This window comes from Triturus cristatus, chromosome 10, assembly GCF_964204655.1.
Source record: "Triturus cristatus chromosome 10, aTriCri1.1, whole genome shotgun sequence".
In the NCBI taxonomy this organism is placed as follows: domain Eukaryota; kingdom Metazoa; phylum Chordata; class Amphibia; order Caudata; family Salamandridae; genus Triturus; species Triturus cristatus.
The window spans coordinates 139,295,697-139,318,158 of NC_140593.1; the positions used below are offsets into that span (position 1 = coordinate 139,295,697).

Sequence of the window (22,462 nt, forward strand, 5' to 3'; positions counted from 1 at the left end):
TACGGCCAAACAAAATTCAATTGCCAAATGATCGTTCTTCTAATAGTTTCCAATAGGTCTTATTTATATCTGAAAATGCAGGCCAGACCTATTTGCTTTATCAGTGTGTGTGCCTGTTGCCATTCGTGGACTCTGGGTGTAAAGTGGACCCTGTGAGAGACATGTTTCCTTCTACTTACCCTGTTCCTATGTGACCTTCTCGGGTTATGCATCGCCACCTTACATTCAGTCATGGTCTCCAAAGGCTAATAATGCATTGTGCACTCCTCTAAACCTCTACCACCACTTCCAGATTGCAAGATCTAAAAATGTCAAAGGTTTTGCCACTGCTTGTTTCCTTCCTCCACTAGATGGTCGCAGTTGCAGTGGTCATCATGTAAAGATTTTATTTCATACAAAAGAAAATCCTGAGACGATGTGTGGCAGCCATCTTCAAATTGTTTTTAAAGCAAAACAAATTAATTCCACACTGTTAGCTGACTGCCATCTTCAGGTTTTTTTTGTTGTATTTTTTTTTTTTATTTACCATTCCAAGATGACTGAATGTGTTTCAGAACGGCAAATTAAAGAAATAAAGTATGTGCTGGATGCTGTGCAATGGGGGAGAAACTGGTGACCTGGGAGAAATGTGAACCTGCCAGCCCTCACAAAAATAATAATAAAAACACCTATGAAAGGAACAAACAGTAGGGAGCGTAAGGCCATAGACAGGGGAAGGGTAGGTTTATGGTGCTTTGAGAGGAGGTCCAAGAACAAACGCCCAAAAATGAATCGCCTAGCAGCTGTGTGCTGCTGCCAGACTTTGGTAAAAAGAAAAAGAGTTAAAAAAAGTTAGTAAATGAAAAGTAAAGTGGAAATGATGGGTAAGAGAACAAGGAAAGGGATGCACTCCTGTTGCGCAAAGCCAAATAAGAAAAATTGTTCCCTTACATCAGCAATGGAAGTCAACTAACCAGAAAAGCAGTAAAGCACAAACGCAAGATTGGAGAGGCCAATAGATAGGCAGCATGGAACTGAGATAGATAAGAAAGCCATCGAATCATGATCAAGTGGTTGATGCAGGACCCACTCCACGTATATAATATGTAGACGGCAGATCCTCAACAACACAGTTACAGCTGTCAGTAGGTCGAGACCTAAAATTGAAAATAAATGATTATTTTGAAAATGTTCACATTTTGATTAAAAAGGATTACACTAAATTGCAATTAGCTTATCCTAACTGACTACTGGAAGATATTGAATTGTGAATTGAGAATGGATAGTTATAGAGGAGTAAACATTTGCTAAAATATGTTTTTGTGTTTATTTTATTGTGTAAATAAATTATGTGGTTTGACATTGATACAACAGGCGGATCTGAAGCCAAAGTGGAATTTGTGAGGAGTGCAGCATTAGTCTGAGTGTCCCTTAGCCTTGTTTTGTAAAGGTGTTATCCTTGTGCTAACACAGCTGGTACTAACCTTAATTCATCAAGTTAGTTTTGTGCAGCCTCTTCCTCCCTTCCTTTCCAGTGTGTTTATCTCTGACTGTTCATACATTCTCTTCAGATGTTTGCCTCTATGGTTTGTGGGCCACCTCTTACCTTCATGTTCTTCATGGGCTTACATTTAAGTTACAAATGAATAGTGCATTCAGTGTAGTTTAGGAGTACCTGCATAGATCGACAAAAGCTGGATCCATTCATATTTTCAAGTTAAGCTCTGTTTCTATAAATAAATATTAAATAAATAGTTTTCATATAGATTTATTGCATGTACGTTTATCTCATGCGCTGTCCTGAAAACATGGCAAGGGTCTGGCCCCAGTGGACAATGATAGACACCATTGGGGAGGTCAGTGCGTCACAAATGATGGGCAGTTTTTTCAAAGAGATGTTCTCAGTGACATCAAAGAACGAGAGCAAAGCTTGAGTTGTCTATGACATTGTCTTTGATGTTATTCATAACTCCAGGATAAAAAACATCCCCGTAATTCACTGTTATCCATCTAACATTCTATGCTCTGTATGGCCCCCCAAAATCCACTTCCCCTGCTTTCAAATGCTAGGCTGAGGCAAAGGAGTAATGGGGGAGCCACCATACATAACAAAGCCTCTGTTATCCCTGTCTCAAAGGTAAATAAAAACCCTTACTTGCCATAGTTGGCCAACACTTACCAACTTCCTTGACTTCCTTACCCCTCCTGCAGTTATGCTTTCTGCCTTCATTCAAAGCAGACAAGCAGCGCTGCACCGACAGGCTCCCAGAGAACCCTGTCAGACTGGCCTGGAAGATTTTTATGACTTCACAACAGTGGGTACCCGGTTGTGTTATCTACTGTTGCTTCGTCAAATTCAGAAATTGAAGTAAATGAAGGAGGCTCTCTATGAGCGCCATACATAAGAACAGAATTATTATGCATTTGCGTAAATTACATTGGTTTCTTTCAAGTTATGCATAGGACTCTTGAGTATTATGTGGGTTGTTTAGATATGCACATATATGTTCATATAACAAGGTCCTCTAAAACACCCTGCGAGCTGCACAGGGTATGTAAGAGATCACCAAAAAATAAATAAATGGGGTTTATGCCAATTTCCCCAACCCGAAGTGTGCGTAATGTACGGAACGTGAACCCATGCATGCACGGATTTAGGAAACCTCAGATTTTTTTATAATCGTTTACTTTGACTATTTTCTCTTCTTTATTATTATTCTTCGCTTGAATGGCACTCGTGTGTAGAGCCATCTTCATTCCTGCACTACTCTTTGCCAACCATACACATCTGCTCCATGAAGCAAATAGACACATTTTTTCTCTCATTACATCCTTACTCTTTCTTGGTGTGGGTACCTTTAACATCCCAATGACTTTTGTTGAACATAAAATGTAAACCCCTCTTTTCCAGCTTCCGCTTCTGTTTGCTAATCTTAGCTAATTATGTTTTTCAAAAATCAACCCTTCGTGTGAGTTGATATATATTAGGTCCGGTCTATGGGAAACAGAGCAGTAGGTTACAAAAGCACAGAGGAGACCCAACTGCATAAACAAAACATGTGCAAGACAGGGGCAAAGGAGAGATGCAAAAGTCAATAAATATGTGTACACATAAAAATGCATGAACGTCAGCACTGGGGTCAGCAGAAAAAAAGATAACTTGTAACTAGACCGTAGACAAGGAGACTGTAGGACAACCAAAACAGAGAATGAGAGAGTGGAGGCCAACACAAACAAGGCAAAGGAAATGTAGCTTTCTGCAGACCTTCCTAATCTGACTGAGAAACATGTCTCTTGAACTTCAACCTAGATAAGCCCAAAAGCTACCAAGGAGGGCTGAACACTGATACAGGGCTTGTATTCTGGTCATTACTAAACACTGGAATGGAGCACAAACACCATCAGCACACTGCATTGCAGAATGGGCTTGAATATCAGGCATTCAGTGGATTTCTTCAAAAAAATCTCTTCTCACTTCGGAGTACTGTGCATCCAGCCCAGCTTACTTACATCATCCATCAATGTCAGAACTAGGTACCCATCTCCTGGTCCATACAACCTTCTAAACCAAGGTCCGAATGTCTCCTCTTTCTTCTCATGCATTCAACATTGAGTAAACCGGTTACTACTGGGGATAGGAGTCCGATTCAGGCTATATTGAGGAGGGGCTTATGTTCACTAGTATATTGGAGCCAAAGAGTTCTACTCCCTTCGTTTCGATCACTTATAAATCTATTCCTCGGATCCAGGATAGACAAAAGGCTTCCACCAGCCGGACTGGAACACACAGACGCACACTTCGAATCACCCTTGGGAGTGGAAGCTCATTTCCATGTAATGCGTACTAAAACCACTGGCTGATTCTCAATTTACTGCCTTAACCACTTATTACATTACATCTGAATTCTAATCTAAGAACGATGGTTTATCTGTGAATGGATCAGGAGATTTAATAGCAGGACCTGAAATTTCCATACCATTTCTTCATACATAGAATAGTTACGCACACACTAGTGCACAAAAGGTGGCATGCGCAGCCGGCACAGGTAAGAGCAGTGGGGCAGGGGCGAGGCGGGTGAGGAGAGAAAACTACTTACCTTGCGCTTGAGCAAGGTTAGTGGTTTTATATATTTTTTATTCTACTCCATTGCATGACATCTGATACATTTTGTTAAGAGATACTCATCATAAAAACTTTATTTCGGCCAAAGGCCATAAAAAGTTTTACAGTAAAAACAGAATATTCAACTGTCCATATTTGACTATAATGTGAACATATATTGTACAACTGTTGGACTTGGCCCTTTTTGCAGGGTCATCCCTGAACTCTGGGCACTTTAGCACTGGTTAGCAGTGCAAAGTGTGTGTGCTCTCTGCCCTCCATAGGCTAACATTGGAAACCCCCCTCCTGATGGGATAACTCCTAAATGGAACAAGATAAGTATGTCATGTTTGGTATGTGTGGAATGGAAATAATAAATGCTGTGCAATGGTGTGCGCACATTTATTTTCACTATTTTAGGAATGCCACTTTTAGAAGTTGGCATGTATGTGTGCTGTGTGCCTGCCTGCCTGATGTGTATTCCATGTCTGGTTCTAGAAGTGACCGGGGTGAGGTGAGGTTTTGGTTGGTTCCAGGGAGGGCAGGGTTAGTCAGTGTCAGGCTGAATAGCAGATCTGCCATTGGAGTAGTGGGAGGAGAAGTACCCTGTCTCTGAATAGGTCTGTGCCTACCCTGTACAATGCTGGCTCCGCCCCCCTGTGGTGTGTCTGATTACCAAGCCCCAGCTCACAAAGCGAGGAGAGAAGCCTGGTAAACAAGGTGCTCTACACTCCCCCAAAATCAGTTGGGACTGGTTTCCCCAAAGACCCTTCCAGAAGCTTCTGCCCCCTTCTAGTAACATGGCAGAAGGGTGTATAAATACATGAGTTGTTCTTGTGCTGACTTAGAGGGAACACTGTGCCAGCAGGAACCGTCGCGGGACCCAACTGCTGAGGGTCCCTGCGTGCTGGCCTGCCTGACTGCACCAAGGACTTTTGCATCTGCTGGACCCAGAAAAAGACTCTGCAGGAGTAAAGGCTGCTGCACTGGAAGGATTGCCTCTTTGTTGTGCTTGACTGTTCTTAGGATTTGCTGCTCTGCTTAGTGTGCTGTCCCCTGGTCTGTTGACCTTGTCCAGCCTTGCCTCTTCATCGTGGGACCTAGCGCCTTGTGAGTGCTACAACTTTATTCCAGCCCCAAGGACTTTCCTGCCTGCTTTCTAGCGTCCCATGAGCGATTTGTCTTTATTGCCCAGGAGGTGAGGAGCGTCTGTCCCCTACAGTGCTGTGTGGCGAGGGAATCCCCAGCGTGTGGGATTCCCCCTGTGCTCCTGAAATCAGCAGGAGTCTTCCCCGCGTTTGTGCCACATATTACCGGTAAAAGCGGGTGCCCACCCCGCCTGACTGCTGCTGTGAGTGGATGTCCACCTAGCTGATCGTGTACTCACGACGGCAGCCCACCCCGTGTTTCTACCTCTTTGCCGGCGGGTGCCCACCCCCCATGATTGCCGTCTAGCGGGAGCCCACACTGCTGTTATGTGCTTTTAATGGCGGGTGCCCACCCCGCAATTGCTTTTATTGGTAAGCGGGTGCCCACCCCCCAATTTGCCTCTAGGAAATCACCGCCGCGACCTGAGACGAGGAAGGGAAGAGCCGTCGGCCCGACCCGGAAGCCAGGCAAGTCCGCCTGACTGTGGGCAGGGCCGGCCCCTGAGACCAGAAGACTGTTTGCAGCCAAACAGGGCGCCCGTGTGTCAGGGAGAGCCCCTCGGTGTTGACTAGGAGGAGGGCAGGGAATCCCAGGAGGGGGGGCGGTTGAGGCACATGGTCAGTGCCTGCCCCCCTCCTACGGAGGATGACCGGAAGAGACCCAGGACTGCTGGTGAGTGGGGCCGGTCTGGGAGCGGAAAGCCGACGCCGAGACCACGAGGGAGTACCCGGTGAGTGGGGCTCTACCTGATACCTGCAGTCCTTAGGCTTTCTGCTTGATTACTTTACCTCACAGAGCCGGTGCCTGTTCTTCTTGAGTGGCCCCGGAGGACAGTGGGCCGCTCCAACGTTGGGGCAAAGTCCATTTTTAGAGTCCCAGAGTGGGGCACCAGCATGGACCGGGCCCAGTGTCCCTTGGGGCACACAGCGGCACCGCATGTGCGGGCTGCTGCAACGTTTTTGGCAAAACTATTTTCAGAGTGGGGCTGCAAGGGCACAAGCATGCCCAGACTAGTTGGCACAGCTATACCGCCCATTAGCGGCAGCTGCAACGTTGGGGACCATTTGGTTTAGAGTCCCAGGGGGCTCTGGTGGTACGGTTGGTGCCATTACTTTCTTTATTATCTTCAGTTGGGCACGGTTGTTTTAAAGGCCATGTTGTGTCCCTGCCATATGGGTACTACCACATTCTCAGGGGTGCACCACTACTGTTTGGGCAGTGTGTTTATACTGATATATGCATAACATGTTTTCTAGGTCTAACATCAGGTTATTAGGTTCATGCCTGATCTAATGTGTTTATGCCCCATTCTAATAGGTGCTTGCGTTATGTATTTTTATGCCTAATGATGTTGCATTTATGCATAAGGTGATGCCTAATGTCATGCAATGATGTTTTCATTCTACTCCTGAGCTAATGTGGGTATGCCTAATGCTAATGTGGTTTATGCTAATGTGATGACGCTAAGTTCATTATCATGCCAGTAGTTACCGGTTGTTTTGGAGGCCGTCTGTTTTCATATAACACGGCTAAGCTCTGGAACCACCTTCCCCACCACTTGCGGCTTGAATCTAATTATCTGAAATTCAGAAAACAACTGAAAACTTCTCTTTTCCCTTGATCTGTTCAAAGCTTAAGTGGCGCCACAGCTAGTGCTGGGATGCCCACGGGTAACCACGCGCTTTACAAATATTTTTTTTCATTTCATTCATTTATTGGTTGTTTTTGTGATGATTCTGGCAGAGACCTGATTGGCGCTGACTTGTACATAGTCCCCTGTAAATTGTGACCTGGTGCAAATTGGCACAGTGTATATATATCTGTGATTGTACTCTAATGTGTTTTACATTATACAAAGGATATTTTTATATAACCTTGTGTGGAGTCTCTTATGTAGTGTGCCTAGGGTGTCGCCGCTGTGTGTGTGTGTTGCGCAAACGCTTTACACATTGCCTCTGGGATAAGCCTAACTGCTCGTGCCAAGCTACCAAGGGGGTGAGAAAGGGTTATCCTCAGTGTGTAGCTCCCTTGCCCTGAATAGAACAGGGGTTTCTGCCTGGCCTTGGCGCATGCCCTAGCCTACCGGGAAACCCGTTTCTAACAACAACCAATTAATATAATCTGAAATTCATCTAACAGGATTTATGGTGTTCTCAATAAAATAATCATCGGTCTCAGTACATTACTTAAAATAGGAACGGTGTATGCTGGTCACTAAGTACTCCAATACATCCCCCTTTTGTATGCATATATAAAATCAGCTAAAACTGTATATAATACAATTAAAAAGTTACAAATAAGATTAATGCATTTCAAAGTGCATATTTCAGACAGAGGAGCACATTATTCACTACAACATCACAACTTTAGCCCCATCTTGCCTTGTATAATCCCTACTGCAAACAAATATCTAGATATGGCAAATATTACATACGGTACAATGCTAACTGTCATCACCCTTAAAGCGTTTTGGTGCTCTCTGAATCCCAATGTATTACACAACAGGCGAATCCATTTCCTCCTTGCCTGAGCATATGTTTCAATTAACCCTAAAGTGCATAACGTGCAAGTTCGTTACAGTATAACTCTTAATCTGCAAGGTGTCATATCTTAGTTTTAAGAACAAGATTCTTGCCAAATGAGGCTTTTTATTGTCAAGAAATTCTTCAAAGAACGTGATAGGTTTTACATTGAGGAATTGAGTCCTAATCCTTCTCAAATTAGGGTCACGATGAAGTACATTCGAGATATGTATCCAATATGTTCTTTTCAGAACATTTTTGCAGCTCGATATTAGGTTATGTGGCTCAGCCCAATATGAGCTAAGGCCTAGTTCTATGAGCCATTTCATGACAAATCTGAGCCAAGAAAAAGTTAAACATATGTCAATGGCTAAGAGTTCTTTTACACCTTCTCTGTATACCGCTAATTCTGGTGTTATCCATAGTCGGATCCAGTAAAGCAGCGGTCGCAATGTTGCTGTTTGCCCTATGCACTTGATGTTTAGGTCGTGAAACATTGGGATTAGTGGTGTTGATTGGGGCAGCCCCATTAGTTACCTCACAAACTTATTTTCCCCATTTGTTAATTGTTTAAAGTCCACAAATGCTATGTAGATGTGGCCTCCCTTTACCGTGACATATTTTCAAATGATGCATAACAGTCTGAATACTTGATCTACCGTACTTGTGCAGGGTCTGAATCCTGCCTGGGACGGGGACAGTATGCGGCTAGTCTCTATCCATTTGTTGAGCCTATTTAAAAGTTGTTATGCGTAGATTTTTTGGAGCATGTCTATTAGGCTAATTGGCCTATAGTTCTCAGGTTTCTGTTTACTACCTTTTTTTATGGATAGGGACAATTTCAGCCCCTGTCAATGTTGCCGGTTTTGGAGCTCCTGCTGCAATGGCATTACTAATTAGATTGACATAAGGGACCCAGACCTTTTTATCATGTTTAAACAGATTACCAGGGAGCCTATCTAATCCTTGGGCTTTTCCCCGGGATTATATATTTATATTTTTTTTATTTAATTTTACCTATCCTGCTGTCTGTCTACTTCTCCCCCACCAAGCCCCGCAAAGCCCAACTGGTCTTACCTGTACCTGCACACCTGAAAGATGGAGTCTGTGTCTTCAGCAAAGCTGCGGAGGTGTTCTGACTAAGAACACTGCCCCAGTGCTCTTAAAGAGACCACATCTCATGGATGCTAGACCACGCAAGTTATGTAGCGAACCCACTACAAATTTTTTGAGTAAGAGCTTTATTCAACCCTCTTATTGTCAAACAATATAAACCTCTGGAGAGGACTTTATCAATCAACGCCCTGGGGACATATCCCAAGAGTTTGGGAATGCAGCCAGTTATTCCCAAGCTAACATGGCCATCCATGTGAGTGTTCTCTAAACCATAATGTCTGTGTTGTTTCCTGTACGTCACTTACTTATTCCTCTACTCTTCTACTTCCTATTGTTCAATATTCAAGGACTTTCCATTCCATGCACCACAAATGGTCGGTGAATGTTGCAGTGAGTTTCTGCTCCTGGAATCCTGGTTCTGCTCTTGGAATCCTGGTTCTGCTCCTGGAATCCTGGTTCTGCTCCTGTTGTCCCGGTTCTGCTCCTGGTGTCCGGGTTCTGCTCCTGGAATCATGGTTCTACTCCTGGACCACAGGGGTAACAGAAAAGATAAATAATACACTGTTTAATTTGAGCCGGTGCTTTCCGCTGCTGGCACCGGCACTTAATTGACAGCACCGGTACTTATGACAGTCTGGCATATGGTGGGGCTGTTTGTCTAATTTTGAGGTGAGCACAACAGCATTGTTAAATAACTCAGTCTGTATTAAAAATGAGTAATAACTGCCACCCATCACATGATTCCTATAGTTTTGGGTGGCCTGGAATAGTCTGAAATGACACACTTTGAGGAGGGCTGTCATTGGCAGAGCTGGCAGGGGCAATGAGTGCTGCAAGCTGCAGTGGTCTCCTGAGAAGGGCCCTGGCACTTAGGTTCTAACAAACTAAGCACTGAATGTGCTACCGGCTCTCCCCTGGAGGGGTTGCAACAAATAAGCCAGATCCTGTATGTGTGCGCCTGTAGCATTCACACAATCATACTTCTCCATGGGGCCTGCACTCCCCCAGAAGCTACCGAGGGGTTCTGAAAGAAAAGCCCAGTGCAGGGCCGCAGACTGCTTTTCTAAGGACGGCTTCCATAAAATAGACATGCAAAGATAACTGCTGCACTGACACATGAGGTCAGTATACGAGGAGTCTGCCACTGCTCAAAGATTGAGGTGGACCAAGCGAATCATGATGTGGTGAGCCTGTGATAGCCCTGTTTGTATATCACCCCTGGCAGAGACAGGAAGCAGCCATGCTTCAATGCACAGCTGCAAGTTTATAGACATGCTAAAGGTTTGTCAGCATGCACAGGAGATCCATGTTGAAGGGAGTCACAGTGCTGTGTTTTCAATAGTGACCTGCACACGTATCGATTCTACAGCATGGACTAAAACTATATTGCAAGGTAACCAGGTGTGGAGTTATACCAGTAAATCTATTATCTAAAGTAACCTTTACAACAAAGCGTTAGTCACTATTATGAAGTCATTGTGAAGGTCGATATTTCTGGCCTCGGAATTGTAACACAAAATAAATTCATTGTTATACTGTTATTCTTCTCAAACAACATATGGATACTATGTAACATTAAAAAATGTAAACTTGCAACACGTTGAATGTTACAATGTGGTCTTGCAGGTGCCCCGTTTACGGCATATTGACTTTTTAGATCTGGCTAACAAGAGAGTTATGTGGTACCTGTTGTTACCAATACTGAAACATACACAGAGAGAAGGTTTGAACTCTTACAACGAAGAGTATTTCTGTCTAAACTATAGCTTTGTGCTGTTTGGTGTGTCATTGCGCCTCCTAGAATATGCTTTTATTGTCATGCTGAAGTTGCGTTAGTTTTAATATGCACCTAATTAGCTATTTTTCTATAGCAGAAGGTATCTTAGAAAGATGGCTGCTCCCTTTAAAATCAACACAATGTGCATTTTTACATATTGACTACTCAGAATCTGATGTAGACAAAACGTTACACGAAAAATAAGAAAAACATATTTTCTTTGAAAGTAAGACTTGCTAAGAATTATATTGCAGTTTTATAGTTTTCATAAATTCAATTCAACTCCACGTTTTGTTTTCCTTTAATGTTACTAGTAGAGAGCTGCCTTTCTAAAGTGTTTTTTGTGTTCCTCCTCTGTGCCTGTCTTGCAGCTGTGGCAGGCTCTCCAGTTTAATGTCCCCACTCCCTGCTGAGTTCTTAAAAACTGAAATGTTTTCTTTAATTCTTTTTGTCTTTCCCTTTAGCCTTTTTATCAACATGGCTTCTATAGTTAGTACATTGTAAAAATGGGCGAAAGGGTAAAATATATATTGATTTCCATAGAATACACTGTGTACATTTTAACATCCCTTCATTCTCCGTCCTTTACATGTTTTTGCATGTATTTGGTCTGGTTCTAGCCTTGTAACATTGGTAGACTGGACAGGCACGAGCATGTCTTATTGCTGTGTCTTGTAACATGTAACATTGCAGACATGAAAGATCCCTGGAGGATAGGGGTAAATTGATGTATACAACATTAGAGACGGGTTGTATGCAGGGATAGCAGAATCCCATATATTAAAAGAAGATAAACTTGCATTTTATGTGGCACTTTGTTAAAAAGTCGCAGGACTCCAATGGTTAATCAACAAACTGAAGTATAGAATTGGAGTGTCTTCAGTTACATATCTGGGGCATGTAATTTCAGGGGAGGGCATTCAACCTAAACTAGAATTAGCTAGGAGCATTGTTGAAGCTCCAACTCCAATGGATAAGGAGCAAGTTAGATCTTTCTTGGGTTTGGCTGAATTCTATGCTAAGTTTGTTAAAGGATTTGCATCTGTAGTTGAGCCTATAAGAAATTTGCTTAAGAAAGGCACTCATTTTGAGTGGAATGGTGCCTGTGAAGTTGCTTTTGGAATTGTTAAACGTTCCATCAGCCAGTTACCCAGTTTAGGCCATTTTGATACCAACAAGAGAACTATCCTTACCACTGATGCGAGTTTGGCTGGTTTGGGTGCAGTACTGTCCCAAGTGGAGAATGGGGTGGACAAAGTTGTTGCTTTTGCTTCTCAAGCGTTAAGAAAAGCTGAGCAGCAATACTCTTGTATTGAGAGGGAAGCGCTTGCAATAGTTTGGGCAATTAAGCATTTTAAATTTTACCTTTGGGGTATTCCCTTTGTTGTAAGATCAGACCATCGTCCTCTTGTGCAAGTTTTCTCGTGTATGGAGAGTGACAGATTGACTCCTAGATTGAAGCGTTGGAGTGAGGGATTGGAGGAGTTCAATTTCCAAGTGCAATATCTACCTGGGTCCTCGAATGTGACTGCTGACTGTCTGTCCAGATTGCCAATTCAAGAATAGGGAGATTATGTGGATGTGGAACAGGTATGTGTTTCTTGGGTTAGGGAATCCTCTATTTCCCATGAAGAATGGAGTCAAGCTATTTCTGAAGATCCTTCGTTTTCTGGTATTAAGGATTTTATCATTAGGGGTTGGCCGGTTCATTGCAAGGATGTGGATCCTGAGCTTAGTCCTTTTTAGTCTGTTAAGGATGAGTTAACTATTGCACATGGGGGGTTGTTGAGAGGTAGTAGATTTATTCCTCCTTTATCCTTGAGACCAAAATTGATAAATTTAGCTCATGAGGGGCATCTTGGAAGGAGTCTCACTAAATCACGGCTTAGGGAGAGATATTGGTGGCCATTATGGATCGTCAGGTGGAGATTGTGGTCAAAGATTGTCATCTATGTGCGTCTAATGATAAGTCCAAAGTAGTCAACAATGCCCCTTTGTCTCCAGTGGAAGTTCCTAGTCAGCCGTGGACAAAGTTGGGTTTGGACTTAATGGGTCCATTTGATTTACTTGCGCCGTCTGAGAGATTTGTTATCCTTTTGGTAGATTATACATCCAAATGGGTATCTACAAAATGTGTGAGTAATGTCAATACAAAAGTTATTGTGGAATTCCTGAAAGATGAATTTGCTGGGGAGGGTGTTCCGAAATATCTAATCACTGACAATGGTGTGCAATTTGTCTCTTCTGAGATGGGGGAATTTTTGAATGATTTTGGTATCATTCATCTGAAAACAGCTCTTTATTCTCCTCAGGCCAACGGTCTGTCTGAGCGCATGAATCGCGTTGTCAAGGGTTGTGTGCAAACAGCGTTGGATACGAAAATTCCCCTTAAGGATGTTTTGCGTGATACATGGTGGGCTCATCGTACCACGGTGAACCAAGTTGTATGTAACTCGCCTTTTTTTCTTCTGCGGGGCAGACATGCAAAGTCAAAGTTGAATCCAACTTGGTTTCCTTTGCAAGATCTGATTCCTTTGGATGGGAAGAAGGTGGAATCCAGGATTCATTCTTATCAAACGGAGTATAAAAAAACGGTTTGATTTCAAGAATGCTGTTAAGTCCAAATTATGGTGTGTGGGGGAGTGGGTGTTGGTCAAGAAACCCAGGTTTTTGAAAAAAGGTATTTCAGAATTTATGGGTCCGTTCATGATTTCTTCTATTCATAAGAATGTGGTTACAATGCAAAATGGTTGTAAGTGGAACATGTCGAGGCTGGTGATGCGTGATGCGCTATGACACAAGCGCGAAGGGCGAGTCTACGAAGATTCGACTGACGCGCATGCAGGCAGAAAGTCAGCTCGAGCACCGTGAGACCGTTAATCACACCGGTAAGAGTGAATGTTTACTAGAAATCACTGTAGCACCGCAACACAATACCTCCGGCAAGCCACAGCTCCTTAATCGACTTGCCTGTTCAAAACGGCAGTAACTCTTCGCTTCTTTGTTTCTTGCCGCTTGTCCCGTTACAAGCACGATACGCAATGCCTTGAGCAAAAACCAGCAACAGTCTGACTTGTTGTATACTTGAAGGGAAACCAGTTATCGATAGGATGTAGAGTCTAAAGTCCATTCACATCCACGCTAATGTTACCAATTCGGACGATAATTCCAAATCAATCCGTGGGTTCTTCCAACGTTGGTGGTGCTCCTACAGCCAATCGTCGCCAGTGTTAAAAAGTCGCAGGGCTCCAATGGTTAATCCAAAAGCTGCTTTATTCCAAATGCACCACCAACAGACCAAAGATGTTGCCCCTTCATGTACACCCAACCAACTGCCACCCCCCCGCATTCTCCAAGCACCGCAAACATTGCCAGAAAGCATAAGAGCGATAACAGCCCAGCATTTCCAGGAACAAGAACTGACATAGCAGCGCAGTGACCTCGGCTTGTTTCCTGCAACGTCGCCGGATAAAACAAATCAGGAAATTCCTGACGAGAGAAGCCTTGATCTAAGTTATTCTTGCACTGGTCATGTCCAGACTGGATAACGCGAACTCTCTCTATCTGGACCTCTCAAAATCCCTTAGGCGCAAGCTTCAGTTAATTCAAAACCAGGCTGCTAGGCTGATAGTTCAGCTTCCAGGAGGGGTTCTATCACATGGGTGACTATGGACATCCATTGTCTGCCGGTGGCACAGAGATGCAGATATAAGGCATGCTGCTTGGTGTTCAAGGCGATGCATTTGAGATGCCCAGGCTTTGTGAAAGCCTGCATTGTAAAATATTGTCTGACTAAAGAACGGCGATCAAGTCACCTTCACTACTTGGTCACCCCCACCTACAAGAAACTCAGGACTGGAGGTCGTAGATTCTCTATTGCAGCCCCTCGCCTCTGGAACACACTTCCACTGGAAATGAGGCAGGCATCTGTCTACACCAAATTTAGGCAACTGCTAAAGACGTGGTTGTTTACACAGGTTATAAACCTTCACTTTTCATTACCCAGCGCCAAAAGTCCTACCCAGTGATCTGCGCTCTATAAATAACCAATAACATAACATAACATTGCAAATATACTCACTTTTAAAGTAACAGTGTGTGAAAATCAATCAATCAATCAATCAATGACACTTATAAAGCGCGCTACATACCCGTAGGGTCTCAAGGCGCTGGGGGGGGGGGTGCCGCTACTGCTCGAATAGCCAGGTCTTCAGCTTCTTCCTGAAGGAGAGGTGGTCTTGGGTCAGGCGCAGGTCGGTCGGGAGGGAGTTCCAGTTCTTGGCGGCCAGGTAGGAGAAGGACCTTCCTCCTGTAGTCGCTCTTCGGATGCGGGGGACGGCGGCGAGGGCGTGGTTGGCTGATCGGAGGTGGCACGTGGGAGCGTAGAAGTTGACTCGGCTGTTGAGGTAGCTCGGGCCTTGGTCGTGTAGGGCTTTGTGTGCGTGGGTGAGGAGGCGGAAGGTGATTCTCTTGTTGACGGGGAGCCAGTGAAGGTCTCTCAGATGTCCGGAGATGTGGCTGGATCGTGGGATGTCGAGGATGAGTCTGGCTGAGGCGTTCTGGATCCGCTGGAGTCTCTTCTGGAGCTTGGCGGTGGTACCGGCGTAGAGGGCGTTACCGTAGTCCAGTCGGCTGGTGACGAGGGCCTGGGTGACGGTCCTCCTGGTCTCGGTGGGGATCCACCAGAAGATTTTCCGAAGTATGCGTAGGATGTTGAAGCACGCCGAGGAGACGTTGTTGACCTGCCTGGTCATGGAGAGGGAGGAGTCCAAGATGAAGCCCAGGTTGCGTGCATGGTCTGTCGGTTTGGGTGCGGTGCCCAGGGCGGGAGGCCACCAGGAGTCGTCCCAGGCGGAGGGTGAAGAGCCCAGGATGAGAACCTCCGTCTTGTCCGAGTTCAGTTTCAGGCGGCTGGTCGTCATCCACTCGGCTACCTCTTTCATCCCTTCGTGCAGGTTGGCTCTGGCGGCGGCGGGGTCGTTGGTCAGGGAGAGGATCAGCTGGGTGTCGTCGGCGTAGGAGATTATGCTGAGGTTGTGTTTGCGTACGATGGCCGCGAGGGGGCTCATGTAGACGTTGAAAACACACGCAATCACAAATGCTGTTTGCATGTGTTGGCACATTAATGCGAGACCGATTCCTTTGCCAATATTTCTAACAAGTGCCCACCACAGGCACAATACGGTTGGCCTTTACCCTGCAACACGCGAGGGCCTGAGAAAACCTAATGGGATAGAATCCGCAACACGCGATGAAATGATGGGACAGAATGCAAATAAACCTACGGTTCAGCAAAAGGCTGATGCATTCTCCACAATTAATACTTTGCACCCTTACCAGATCTTGCATATGCCAATTCATGCACCCACAGAGGCTCGTCAAAAGCCAGCTAGACTCCTATCCTCTGATATAAATAGCCACAACTGTGTGAACAAATAACCTCTACTCTCTTAATCTGCTATTGCTTGGTTGCCCAATTTCTCACTTTTCAGAATGTGGCAGGAAGATGGTTTTGTACAATGGAGCAAAGGTGAATTATTTAGCTCTTCATCCCATTGTCTATGAGATAAAAGTTGTGTTTTTTACGCAGCACCAGGACGTAGTTCATTGTCGTACTTTTTTGCCTCTAAGGACCACACATCACTTTCGTGATCATAGTCCCAACCTTGGCTGCATTGTTTTGCATGAAACTTGTCCATTACTTTCCACCAAACACATCCACATACATGTAAGTAGCCATTGGCAAACACTAGCGACAATTTCTTGAAAACCTAGAAGCAAACGTGCACGCAAGCCAGAATTCATTGTGTTTCTGTCTCCATTGCATGGGCTATTCAGAGCAGTGATGGGGGCACTTGGTAACCTTCCTTGTCAGCAGTGTCCACAGCTCTCAGAAGCATGCTTGTACAAGTTTTTAAAAATAATCCACAGCCACACAAATGAGAAGGATTTTAGAAGCAGGGGCTAGGCGAGGAAAATCAATTCCTGTAGTAGGGTCAACTTCTCCACTTCAAAGCACATAAATCAGTTTTCCTGTTGGTGGCTGTGTGGGAGGCAGCATGAAATTCAACTCCATTTACACTCTAAAGGTGATCTCCAACTCAACCATCTACCTTGAGGTCCTCCAGGCGTGTCCATGATTCCCTCTGCGTGCTCTACATCCTCCCCACACTGTTCTAGCAGTATGCGCACCAGAAACAACGCGGGAGCGGGAAACCAACTGCATAAAATCAGGTTGGTGTATGCCCTGATCCCTTTTTCTGTACCAGGGAAGATAATTGGATATTGGCCTGGGATCAAAAAGAGACCAGTTAACGGCGCAAGACCCCAACCCGTGGAAGGTGGAATGTCAATTTAGTAATAAATCAGTAATAATTAGGTTAATGGGAAGTCACACAAATGTAGGGCAATTAGATATATTAGATTTGTTTTCCATAATTGGCACTCAGACAGCACTATTTACTTTTCGAAACCTATGCACCTCGTAGCCAAATTGCACCTTAAACCGTACATCACATGCACACATAACAAAAACAAAAAAATCATGAGACATAACACCTCACACGTATCCAATTCTGCTCAAGTGTCACACTAACTTCAACACAATGTGGAGACTATTTCCAGCCTCCGTAAAACCACGCCAATACTAAACTTTGAGATACAGAAGCAATTGCTAAAACCTGCCAGTCAGTGCTTAATTTGTGCCAGTGCTGCCGGTGATGGGAGCCGTCACCCCTTTTTGGGAATGGGACTTATTTTCAATCATGAAACATTGACCCAGGTCGAGAGAGAGAGAGAGAGACAGAGAGAGAGAGACAGAGAGAGAGAGAGAGAGAGAGAGAGAGAGAGAGAGAGACAGAGAGAGAGAGAGAGAGAGAGAGAGAGGAGGAGGAGAGAGAGAGAAAGACAGAAAACAATGGCAAGGGAGAAAGCAAGGATGAAAGAATCTGCAAGAGCGAGAAACAGGAATTATAGGGAAAGAGGCATGTGGTATTATGAAAACTAGGCACCTTCGGTATTCAGGACACCCAGCACTCCAGGGCTCCTAAGAACGACTTTGGGGCCCTGCACTATTATTATTATTTTTACAAATTAGAACTATCTTTGGCCACAGTATTCATATATATGAATAACTTGAAAGCTGACACCCCAGTGAAAGAAGCCTCAGAACCAAGTGGAGAGGGCGAGAGCGCTACAAAGCCACACTAATTGCATAGGGTGTGCTATAATGTCCATCAAATAACATAACACAAGACAGGTTCTCCCACTGCCAGATCCTTTCTGAAACCACCGGTCACGTATGATTCATGTGTTATTTCGATCACGTTATGAGTGTGTTCTCCACACAGTCCTCTCAGGTCACGCCCTTATATTTCTATCGGCCAATGAGTATTTCTAACGTTTGTTATCTGAATTTAGTTTGAACCCCTTACTTCGTTTCCTATTGGCTCTTTGGTATTGTCAGTCCGCCCACCCTGGCCCCACAGTAATGTCTCTGCTTCTTTCTTCTTCCACACTCCAGGGCAGTAAAGGAGTCCGAGGCGAAACGGGAACAACGGGAATCCAAGGCCTACGGGGCATTCCGGTGAGTGTGCAGCGTGGCACTGCATGTTGTGTGCTAAGACTGGACTGGTGTTTACATTGTTGTTGTGACGAAAAAGCTTTCCACATAATATGGGGTCATCATCTCATCTTTGAAGCAGTCTTATAGCTCTCGGGCGGCAAGCTTGGGTTTCTATGCGTATCCCGATGTCTAGAACCATTGGGTATTGTGTCGCACGCTGCGTTACAAGTACGTGACAGAACTACTACATTTTTAAAACCCGCTACTGAGCGCCTCAAAGGATGTATTAATTTGTATGGCTGTTGCTACTCACCCTGTGTCTACATTTTCTTCAGTTTTGAGGCCAGCGATGAACTTTTATTGAGTTTTTATTTGTACAGGAGGGGCCTCAGTTTCTTTTGATTTGATGTGCGTCAAAGTTTTGAGTGTTTTTTCTCTTACTTGTATTTATTGTTTTTTATTAACCTAACAAAAAGGTTTATCATGCAGAACTGTACTTGGTGCCACCCAGTACACATATATCTTACGAGAAGACTATTCTGAGGATATCGGTTCAGCTGTGTTGGTTCTCAGAAAACTTTTAGACTTAATTATATCCCAAAACGTCTATTCCCTGCCTGGCACAGCACGGTCATTGAAAGCTCCTTGTGGTATTTCTTCTATCTTTACTGATCTGATATTTTTTTGCTGCTGTTAATGTTATCTCTCACTGTGTCATTAAGTAGATTGAAACTAGGTTCATGGAAGACAGGTGGTGGAGCACCGTTAATCACAGAAAGATTTTATGTTCTTTTGAGAACATCAAATGGAGAAGGCCTCAGAACCAACCTTCTTTGATTGGCCATGAGACTGTCACTTGTTGGGTGATGAGAAAAAATGCAATATACAGATTCATCACTGGTTCTCAAAAATCACATCTGTCTGTGTTCAAATGGAGAAGAACAGGCCCAGGGGAAGAATATATTGCCGCACTACAACCGGCATTAGTGACAATCAACAGTGGATGTGTAGACACCCCGGACCAGGGGAATCTGTGTTGGAGGTACCTGGTGCTGTGACAGTGAAATTAAAATAATACAAATAGTTCAGTCTGACTTCTCCACTGAGCTCTCAGCACCACAGTCAAACATCAGTAACTAGGGTCTGGAAAGAGTTAAAGGCCTGACAGATGCGGGTTATGCTCAGATAACAGAGGGAAGCCCCGTGTATACCTGTAATGTACTTTGTTGTATGCTGCTTAATAAGAGATCTGCAATCAATCACAGGGCTCAGGATAGGGCTGGGTGCATGGTGGCAGTGGCATAGGAAGGGTAGTGCGGTGGGTGCGGGCCGCCCCGGGTGTCATTACTGAGGGGGGTGACAAAATGGCAAAAATGTTTTTACAAAAAAAAAAATTGGGGAGCTTACGACATTTTGTGGGGAAAAAATAATATTATTTTCAATGTGGGGGGGTGACAAGAAATTTTCCGCACGGGGTACCACCTGGCCTTGCTACGCCACTGCATGGTGGCTTGATAGGGAAACAAGATTCATGGTGGGGTGAAGGATGTATTCGTCTATTAACCCCTTCCATGCTCATGATGAGCCCAGCTCGTCATAGGTCACAGGGGAGCTGTGCTCATGACGAGCTGGGCTCGTCATAACGGCTGCGGCCCGCCCACGCGTGATTGACTCCCCGCCTGTGCAAGAGAATTAATTAGTGGGCGGGGTCATGACGAGCCCAGCTCGTCATGAGCACAGCTCCACTGTGACTCATGATGAGTTGGGCTCGTCACGAGCACCGCGGCGCCGCCCCCCCCCCCCCGGCCGTTTGGGAATTACCCCGCGGCGAAGGGGTTAATGTACTGCTAGCAAGAGCGATAAAAAAAAACCTACACAATCATAGTAATGGACTATGAGGATCCAATAAAATTCAAAGAACTTTTCATTTATACATTTATATATATCTTCTCAATATTCCTTATTCTTATCTAATTCTTTCTCCTGGATGTTAAATGTGTGGCAGCCTTGACCGTTAGCAATACTTGGCATTGATACAACATCTCTTATAGTTTTAGGGGACGTCATTGTCTTAACTCTGCATCAAAAACCCACAACCAATGAGAGTCATCCTGCAAAATTTGAAGGCACTATCATTTGCTCAAAAAGTAGTTGGCCCAACAGGCAATCGGGTCCTGCCCTAGGCACACTAATCAGAGATGACCTTGCAGTAGTTGTGTATGATCTGAGACCAACACTCTGGTCTGGTCACTCTGCAACTCTGAAGTCCCCTACTGTTCCTTGAGGTTTGTGAAATCTGCAGTTGACCAGGTGTGGAAAAGAACGTTGAGATGGCTAGAAAAGGGCAGATTACTAATCCATCGGAAAGGGAGAGAATTATGTTAACTAGGAGTAGTCAATAGACTTATTATAAACTGGAAAAATGGCTGACGCTGATGGTAGTAAAAAGAAATATAGATATTCACAAGCAGGTCAGAAACATGGTTCAGTGATAAAATTGCAAAGGCCATATCCATCTATAACCAAAACTATAATGAACTAGAAAAGAAAGGCAATAATAAGAGATTCCTACATCAACATAAGAAAATGCTTTGAAATAAAATAGTTTATCTTTTCTTCCATTTTGAGTTAGAAGTCTCACTGCAAAAAGCATTTGGAGAAGTGGATGAGGCAGTCTGTTTGTCACATTTTAGACCACTGCAAGTATTGGGCAAAGATATTGCAAAAATATTGCTTCCATTTATAGAAAAGCAGCTATTTATTGATATATGTAGCACAAACATACCTACGTTACCAGAAATAGTGAGGCAGGGCATTTACAGTTGTCTCTCAGGTGAGTTCCATGAGCTGGTTAAACAAAGTAAACACGAGAACTGCAGACTCGGGTATGAAAGTTCTCAGAAGGTTGAGGGGCCATGTCTTGGGCTGCATCCTACCTATAACATGACAAAGTGATTGCTACGTGGAAGTGTTGAATGTCTACATCTCCTTTTCTATGAAAACTGAGAACCCATCGTTTGAGATGCGTACCAGGCTCTTGGCCACAAGATTGGAAAGTGGAAGTCATGGCTGATGAGTAATCTGCAAGGAGACATGTTACTTGTGCTGTTCCTCTGCGGTTCCTAAGATAAAGTCATCTAGGATAACTCTACATTATAGTTCAACTTTTCATTCAAACATATTTAAATATTTGTGAAACTAGAGTCTGGTGAATGTTGCGTACAGCTAATTAAAATCATATGTTACATTTTTTAACATGATTGGACAATGCTGGTTTGCTAGCAGACATTTGGAGTTACTTGAGCGCACTCAAGTTTGTCCATGCTTAAGAGATCAGCAAACCTGTGTGTGTTCTAAGGACACATAATATTGAGCTCATGAGTGATCATAAAGCACAATTAAGCATCATTGGCCCAATTCACAAACATTTTTTTGACACACGTAAGTGGTAGTTGGGTGTGGAAGAGCATATCTTTGGGGGTATTTACATGCTTTTTGCAGGTAGTTTACCAGCCTGGAAGTGCATGCAATGTTCTCCTGTAAAAGGTAGGCCAAGTCCCCGAAAGGGAAAATTATAAATTTGTTCTAGTGAAATGACTACTTGCAGAAAAAAAGCCTAGTGAGTCAGGTCATGAGTAAGCATGCCTTACTCATGGAAATACAAGCTCCTAGGTCCACACCTGATACATTCGTAAGATACTACTACTTACAGAAATAACATGCGAATTACACCCTATGTGTCTTACTATGTGCCTTACTACATGCATGGTGTGTTAATATCATTTCACCCTGCTCGTGATTTGCACTGTGAACATGTACTATTGATGCTTATGAATAAAGTACCAATGGCAGGCATTTGGCATATTCAAAAGGAATCATTTAAATGAGTAACTTACAGATGTTTAGCACATGTGCAAAAGAAAGTTATCATGAGAACCTGTGCACAGACGGTATCTATAGAAAACACTAAGAACAGCATGTGTAATAATGATGAATATGAAAAACACACATTTAAAGATATGAACCTGAAATCTAAGGTAGCAAGATATGTTACTTTCAATTATTGCATAGTTATATAATTGTGGGCATATATAAATACAAATTGAAATACATAATTCAGTGAACATAATTACAATTTGTTTATCAAATGATTACACATAACTGTATTTAAATACCTGCATGTACTGTTAAAGCATTTTTAAAATATAATATTGCCAACCCAAATTAATTCATGAACATCCACATAAAGGTAT

At 43.8% G+C, this 22,462-nt stretch overlaps 1 protein-coding gene across 1 annotated transcript in view; it reads left to right on the forward strand.

Moving 5' to 3' along the window:
- Positions 1-22,462, forward strand: part of LOC146789044 (collagen alpha-6(VI) chain-like) — a 788,523-nt gene that overhangs the window by 602,821 nt on the left and 163,240 nt on the right. The window contains exon 24 of the mRNA XM_085631022.1: positions 18,168-18,230. Within this exon, the coding sequence (XP_085487148.1) occupies positions 18,168-18,230 (63 nt within the window). The remainder of the gene's footprint in view (positions 1-18,167; positions 18,231-22,462) is intronic.